The sequence below is a fragment of the Abramis brama genome (assembly GCF_963993115.1).
Source record: "Abramis brama genome assembly, chromosome: 3".
Taxonomy (NCBI): Eukaryota; Metazoa; Chordata; class Actinopteri; order Cypriniformes; family Leuciscidae; genus Abramis; species Abramis brama.
In genome coordinates, this window is record NC_139965.1 from 55,135,516 (window position 1) to 55,143,800 (window position 8,285).

Consider the following 8,285-nt stretch of genomic DNA (forward strand, 5'->3'; position numbering starts at 1 on the left):
TTTATTATCAGTGACATTTATAACAGTTCAATAAGCAACTAGTTTAATATTAAAGGGATACTTCAGGATTTAGCATTAAGCTTTGTATCAGTAGAAAACCTGTAGTATTTTCAAATTACCGTGCTTTCCTCCCTCATATCCCCCTGAGACGAGAGACTTATGTATTTTTTGTCTGGAAAAAATCCTCCGATGACGCAAAAATCATTGATTTTTCAAAAAATTTTGCGTCATCGGAGGATTTTTTGGCCAGAAGCGAGAGACTACAGCCAGTAGGAGGAGCTGTCCCGCATGTTTTCAACCCGCCCATAGAGGGTGGGATCTCACTCACAGAATGTACAAACAGTGTCAGCCATCTTTTATTTGGAAGCTAAGCTAACAGGCTCTTGTTCTGTGGAGAAAGCTGAGTAGTAGGGGTTACCATACATCCTCTCTTTCCCGGACATGTCCGGCCGTCGAGATCGTCCAAAATGTCCGGGATTCGGCTTTTGCTTTCTGCGGTCGCCATTCATTGTTTACACGCACATCTTTTGTTTCAATCTAACTGAATTCATTCCGATTGGTGAATCTGAATGTAGTGTTTACATGAACGCTAAACAAGTGATCGGTTGATGTGCGTTTTAACATTGCTAAGAAAATACCCGCTCCTCCGTGAGAGATACGAGACCGGTCTCAGTAATCACGCCACCGGCCTCGCGCCGTTCTCCCGCGGCCCTCAGCCTCGTCCTGCTCGCCAGAGTAAACATAATGAATGGCGACTGTAGAACGCAAAAGCCGAATCCCGGACATTTTGTGCGATCTCAAAAACCCGGGCAGACTCATCACCGAGACTCACTAGTGGCTTAGCTTTGTTGTTTAACTGCGCTCTAACCGGTAGGCGTGGCTTGGGAGTGGCCTCCTAGGGCAGCAAAGCAAGTGCATTCTGGGAGTTGTTGTCTTTCATCCACATGAGACAAAAATACATTTTCTGGCTTTTCTCAGTCTAGAAGGCTCCAAATTCAAAAATAATTTCACATTTCTACTACATAAATGACCCAATTTAAATACACATTCATCTTTCCATAGGTGAAGTATCCCTTTAAGTGACTTAGATTTTAGACACAATACTGGCTGTTTTTGCTCTGTTTCGCCAACAAAAATAGTTCAGAACTGAGTCATTGCTAAACTGTTTTGCATGTTCAAGCAACACACAACAGTGTTTCAATCATTACTGAATGATTCAACGTTTCTGAACAAATTGGGTGAGTCAATGATTCAATGACCCAGTCACTTGTTCAGATTCATATTTAAAAGTATCATTGCATATTTCCCAACATTTCATATTTGTACATTCAGAAAATTTGATTTAGAACCTCATAACATTTATGCTATTGTAATCTTGCTTTTCAAATACATCTAAATGCCACTTCAGGTGCAGCATCTGTGTTACCTTAGCAGTACAAAGATAGATTATGTTGATACTGATTTCATTTGATTGGTAACAGCCCTTTAATGTCTTATTATACTAACTGAATTTGATAAAATGTAAGAATTTGACATGAAAGATGATGCATACATTTAAAAGTTAAAGGAACACTCCACCGTTTTTTGAAATAGGGCTTATTCACTTTCTTTCCTACATTTAGATAGGTGGGCAAATGCATTTTTGTCTCAGTGCATGCATTGTTTTAGTTTGACAGGGTCGGCGCTAGCTTAGCTTAGCATAATGAATGGAATCCTTTGTTGCCAGCTAGCATGTCCTGAGTAAAAGTGATATAAAAAATTTTAAAAACCCACCTAATTACTTCTTGTGGTCTGCGTATTCACAACAAGTACAAATAGTGATGCAGATTAACACTAGTTAATATAATATAATATAATAATATAATATAATCAATATAATGTGTATATTGGCCTGGAAATCAATATAATGTGGCAAATACCAGGGTTACATGATTAGTTATGAGTTTACAAAACCAAACCAATCTAATCAGGCTTTGTTGGTACCATCATCAACTTTCTCTGTCAACTCAGGATTTGAAGCTCTTTTAATAGGTAGAAAAGCTCAACTAATATGACAAGGCCAGAAAAGAAGCCAAATTTGGCCAATTAAAGTGTGAATGATGATTCTAGAATACACTTGTCATTCTATGGATGGATAAAGCAAGTGAAGCCTTCATTCCATTAACAGACTAAAACAAATCATGTTGAGGAAGGCCAACAGAAAAAGAAAAAAAAATCGTAAGAACTTTCAGCAGCAAACAAACTATTATCGTAATCCTGTATAGAGCAAAACAACTACAAAACTGATTAATACTAGCCTAAGTTCATAAAAAAAAAAGTTTAAAAAAAATAAAAAAGCCAAATATACTGATTTTATCTTTCTTTTCTTTTCTTTTTTGTTGTTGCAATTTTCAAGAATAGCCTTCTTTGTCTTCAGTTAGAAACTGCAGTTAAGGTTATTGAATCCAGCAAACACACACTTATGCTTTGGGGTGTGTATACTTCAATAATTAGCTTATCACACTGGGCAGAAATAGTAGCATGAAAGCAAATTTAATTAGCCTACCTTTAACTTGTTGGGTAGTATTATGCAATATTTTTCAGTCATTCAGTCAGGAACAAAAAAATCTGAAGACTGTTGTACAAAATTAACATCAGTTTCAATCTGATTTGCTTACTGTGCACAACTACGAGTTAGAACACACAGGTTTTCTAATCTGTAATGTGCAATATTAATACAGTGGAATGGCCCTTTAGCAAACAGGATATTCAGAGAAATAAGCTGAAACAAAAAGAAATATCCGCAGATACTTTAGGACTAGTCAGAAACTGACCCATACATGCAGCTCTGGTGTAACTGCTGCCTTTTCACAGACTGAACATGAATTACAAATCGGCATGAAACCAATACTGGTGTTATTGTGAATGATTCAGGCATGCAGTTAAGAAAAGAAAAAAACTAATAAATCTAATAAATAGTATGGTAATAAAGTCAGTTGCTTTAAACTTTAAAGAGATAGTCCAAATTTTTTTTAATTCAGTCATTTCCTCCCTCTCATGTCTTTCCAAACCTGTACAACTTTTCCTCAGTAAAATAAAAATAAATTTTGACAAATTTCTCAGTTTTTTTGTCCATGTAAAAGAAGTCAATGGTCACCAAAACCATAATTCTTCAAAATATCCTATTTTTTGTTCTGCAGAAGAAATTCAGATTTAGAACGGCAGGAGGGTGAATAACTTACATAATTTTGAGGAAATAAAATAATGTGTGTAACGTGTTTAAGTCCTATCAATTTGTGTGGATGACAAACTAGCAGAATGAATATGGTACTATGTGAATGTTTTCCACTCACAATATGTATTCTTCTTTCTATAATAACATTAATAATAATGCTAAATGATTAATGTATAATATTAGATTTGCTGTCGCATAATGGATACTTAAGCCTTATTTATGGGGCTGTTGGAGTACATAAGACAAAAAAGGTTGGGAATCACTGTCCCAACACACCGCAGCCCATCCCTTGATCACAGTATATTAGGCGTATGTCTGCTTATATGTGACCTCTGCAGACTCACCATCTTGCTATGGCATGATCCAGATTGTTCATATTCATTCTAATAACTTGAACATGCACTGGGCTATTTATCTTGTTCACATATTTGTGTCAAGTTTTACATCACAGGCTGTCAATCACACAACCCTGGGCACTGGAGATGTCTAAGAAATATGAACTTAATTTCCTGGCAGCAGGGATGAACATAGATTCCCATCAGATTTAAATACTCATCTCATTATCGATCACCTCACCAAACAAGATGAATACAACTGGCCCCAAAATGAAGGATGCAGGATGATGAACATGTGTTGTCATGTTGTGCATTTGTGAATAATCCATGGAAACGTTACATCACAGACTCCCTTAAGGATGAGTTTCTGCATACTGTCTCCAAATCACATAATGTTGAACATGGACACACTATCGAGTCTGTTTGTGGCTCAAACCCGTCAGTTACAGCCTGAGCCACTCATACACACTTACTAGTGTGCATTTATCATGTGTAACGTTATTGCATTTGTAAATGTTTAATACTGATCAAGAGTTCATATTCTCTACCAGATATCTGCAAATCTTCATGTTTCGCCTTACTTACCCATCTGGCTAGTGTGTGTTAGTGTCCAAACGGTCTCCGAGTGTAGTCTCTGGAGGACTAACTATGCTGGTTATCTTGAGGCGGGTACCGGATCGGTTTTGGTTCGCTTGTCAGACAGATATCCGGGCAAGGCCCACCTTAACCCACGCTGCTCCGGTTAAAACAGCCTCTACAGCTCCAGATGTACCGGGGAGATGAATACACCCGAGCTAAATCCCTCTGTTCTGATGTCGGGAATTACGTAATTTTATCCGAAGAGATGAATGCTCATGTGCATCATAATAAAACCAGTGCCACTTCAGAAGCACTTCCTTCTAGGGAGCAAGCGGTCTGATTCTCTGCACAGCAGACGAAGAGCGGCGACGCCCCGCCTTCCACTCAGCTGATTGGTTTGTGATCTGTACAGGAGGTTCTTGTCTGGACGCTGATTGGTAGACTAGGTTGTCAGTAAAACAAGCCGCGCCTCCTTAGGGATTTGTTCGAGTCATGTTGCTTACAACTCAAATATGAAATGGGAAGTGATGGGAAGTCCGATTCGTTTACGCGAATCGGCTCTTTCGAACGGTTCGTTTCAAATTAACGCGTACAAAAAAACAAATCAGTGATTCGTTTACGTTGTGACGTCATTACGCCATCGCGTGGTCAGTCTGTTTGTTGCGTTTTATTTCGATTAGGTTTATTTATTTGTAAGTAAATACAAATTGTTGTATTTGTATTATTTATTTATTTATTTGTTCCCATTTGAGTTTTTGCATTAATTATTCTGCTCATAAAAACATAAAAAATGTATACAGTTTCAATATAGTTAGCTGTTACATTAAAATGTATTCACATGTCTTGGCTGGAAAAGTTATCCATGTTTTAATAAAATGCTGTTTTAAGTAGCCTACGTTTTATTTATAACATGTCTGCTATTAAGATAAACTCACGTTTAGCCTCGTGAATTAGTGAATTGTAGTGTTTAATATGTCAAATTCTGCTCCAACCAGAAAACAACAGGTAAGATGTCTACTAGTTTTATTCACCTCTTAATAATAAAGTGACGCCCTCTACTGGACGTGTTTGTGAAGTAAATTCATAAAGCAATTTGCATTTCTACATGAAGATAATGCCCGATTTTCTTTTGTAATTATGTAACTGTGAGAATAAAATGACGATGACAAAATTATATTATAATGATCCATGGATTTACTATATTATTATAGACCGAATGTCTGATTTTAATGACAGTCTTCTAGGCCAATAACAACTCCATATTTATTAATGCAAAAAAAAAAAAAAAGATACTAATAATAATAATAATAATAATAATCTGCATTACCTAAATGTTAAAAATATAATCTTTGTATATAAATATTATATTTTTCTGATAGGCTATAATGCAGTTCTGATTTGCTCCACCAATATATACTTGCAGAATGTAAAGCAATTAGAAGTGTTGTGATATTTAATTTGTTAATATTTTCCCAACTTTTATTTATTTAAATATATTTGAAATGTAAAAAAAAATTATACTACACTGCATCATCAGTTTGTCCACAAATCAATGCTGAACATGTTGCAATTAAACAATTATACATTGCTTGCATCTGATATCTTTAAAGTTTCATATAAAGATGGTAAATCCAATTTTAAATTACACAATAGAAACATTGGTAAAGTTCAATGAGAAGCTGCAACATAATGTATTGTATTATATCAGTGGATTATTGTACAATTTCATTTGTACAATCATTCTCATTCTCATTCTCAAAAGATGTAAAAAATAATATATAATCCTTAGAGACCCTTGTGAAAAAGAAGTACACTTTAGCATACTTATTACCAAAAAATACAGTAACACTTTATTTTACAGTGTCCTTGTTACATATGTTACATGTCCTTACCATAGTAATAACAGTAAATTATGCATAATTACATGCAACTAACCCTCAACCAAATCCTAATCCTACCCTAACCCTACAGTAAGTACATGTAGTTGCTTAATATTACTCAGTACTTAAATATATAATTACACTGTAACAATGACACCTTAAAATAAAGTGTAACCGAATATACTTAAGTATGAACTGATTATAATGTTTTTAGTCACTTGAAATTAAATTGTATAATAGTTTAAATCTATAAATTCGCTGAACTTTAGAGTTCTTTTTGACTCCCCGTGACTGCGTATGGCCACTTGGCCAGAAGCTAGAATTTTACTTTGTAACGTGTTAAATATGAATATTTTTCTTACACAAACTCATCGCTTTGCTTCAGAAGGGCTTTATTAACCGCCTGGAGCCGTGTGAAGTTCGTTTATGATGGATGGATGCACTTTTTTGAGCTTCAATCTGATGGTTGCAATGGTTGCAGTCCAATGCCATTATAAAGCTCAAAGCATCAGGGTGTTTATTAACTTCAATTGTATCCGTCTGAAAGAAAAAAGTCATTTACACCTATATGGCTTGAGGGTGAGTAAATCATGGGCTAATTTTAATTTTAAAGTGAACTACTAGCCTACTTTAATTACCCTCCACTGAACCCACTCCACTGCAAAAGTCAATGGGCTCAGCATGAAAGACACGGACTCCGCTGTAACTTTACCTGCTAGGACGAATCACGAATCAATCAGTGACACTGTGTTACTTTAGAAAAACTAGTGATTCATACACTTTTTCATTTTATTTTACGTTGTTTTATTTATGTAATATGGGTTATTTTCTCATCCAACTTCTTTGAGGAGGCCCCTGATATATTGCAGCTATCTGCCGATAACGAGTCCCGATCTGATAGGCCTAGGCTACTTGTATTATAGTGCTTGGTGCACACAGCACACTTCAAGCACATTCAAGTAATTAAAATCAATCCAATGTATACAGGGATGTGCAGAGAGTTTCTTAGGGGCAGGGGCTCAAAGGTCTATCTATCAAATAAATATATAGCCTACCGATCCTTGAGATCGTCTTGGGACATCCCTGACTTCTATTGTCTTTGAAATATGGTTTAAGTGTACTGCTGAATGTGCTGACAAAAGCTTTATGGTAAAATATACTTTAATAATTACATTTCTGTTGTAACTTGTATAGCCTATTAAATATATTTCTAACTACACATTTGTAAAGATGAAGTTGTAGTTTAGTATTTGAAATTTTTGTCATAATTTACTGTATTATCATTTACACCAAACCTGTGTTAATTTATTTCTTATTTCTTATGCTGAACACAGAAGAAGATATTTTGAAGAATGTGGTATATATATGAAGAGTTCAGATGCAAAAGCCTCTGTGCCATCTGAAATTTTCGTTTAGAATGATCATTTTTGTAAAACTTGTATATTTAAGTTAAGTAATTTCACTTAAATGACAATTAATAGGTAATTTGCATTGTCATTTAAGTGAAATTATTGAACTTAAATATACGAGCTTGATAAAAATGATCATTCTAGAAGAAAATTTCAGATGGCACTTAGAAGCTTTTGCATCTGAACTCTTCATATATATATATATATATATATATATATATTTCATACTATGAATTGCTACTGTCATCTGTCTGGTTTCAAACATTCTTCAAAATATCTAAAGAAACTCATACAGGTTTGGAACAACACGAGGGTGAGTAAATTATGACATATTTAAAATTTTGGGTGAACTATCCCTTTAAGTAGCCTTTTATGTCATTAATATTATCTTATCTGTAAGTAGGCACAAGTAGGCTATATTAACCTACAGTTTACAATATGCAAGTGCACATGCAATATAGTACGCACACTTCATTTTCACAAAACAATATTAAAGCATCTAAATTCTTGTTGTCTCTGTGTTTTTCACGTTTGCTTGACTAAATTAATTTGTCTTTTGTAATATCTTTAGACTCGTTTAGAATTCAGATAAGCGAGCGAGCGTGCTTTCCTCTTAAACTTGAGTGTCAATTGTTAATCTGAACAAACATTAAAAAGGCAGGATTTGTAATGTTTAACTACCGAGAGAAATAATTCGATTTTTTATACTGTTAACAATAGCCTACACCAATTACGTGGCTTTGCAACATCAGCACGAGCGTGATGTCAGTGATATGTTGTGCTTTCTAAATTCCAATAATTTTATACCGCACAGTCTTCATTTATGAGACGAAATAAAGGTAAATCAGAGGTCAATCTGCAATAAACT

General features: G+C 35.0%; 1 protein-coding gene across 4 annotated transcripts in view; it reads right to left on the bottom strand.

Moving 5' to 3' along the window:
* Window positions 1-4,501, bottom strand: part of rap1gds1 (RAP1, GTP-GDP dissociation stimulator 1) — a 48,899-nt gene extending 44,398 nt beyond the window's left edge. For 2 of the 4 annotated variants that reach the window (XM_084108570.1, XM_084108568.1), the window contains exon 1: window positions 4,135-4,495. In XM_084108570.1, coding sequence (XP_083964696.1) covers window positions 4,135-4,138 — 4 coding nt within the window. In that variant the 5' untranslated portion in view covers window positions 4,139-4,495. Of the gene's footprint in view, window positions 1-4,134 lie in introns of all 4 variants that reach the window. The other 2 variants (XM_084108567.1, XM_084108569.1) reach the window with 2 other exon arrangements.
* Window positions 4,502-8,285: the final 3,784 nt, after the last annotated feature.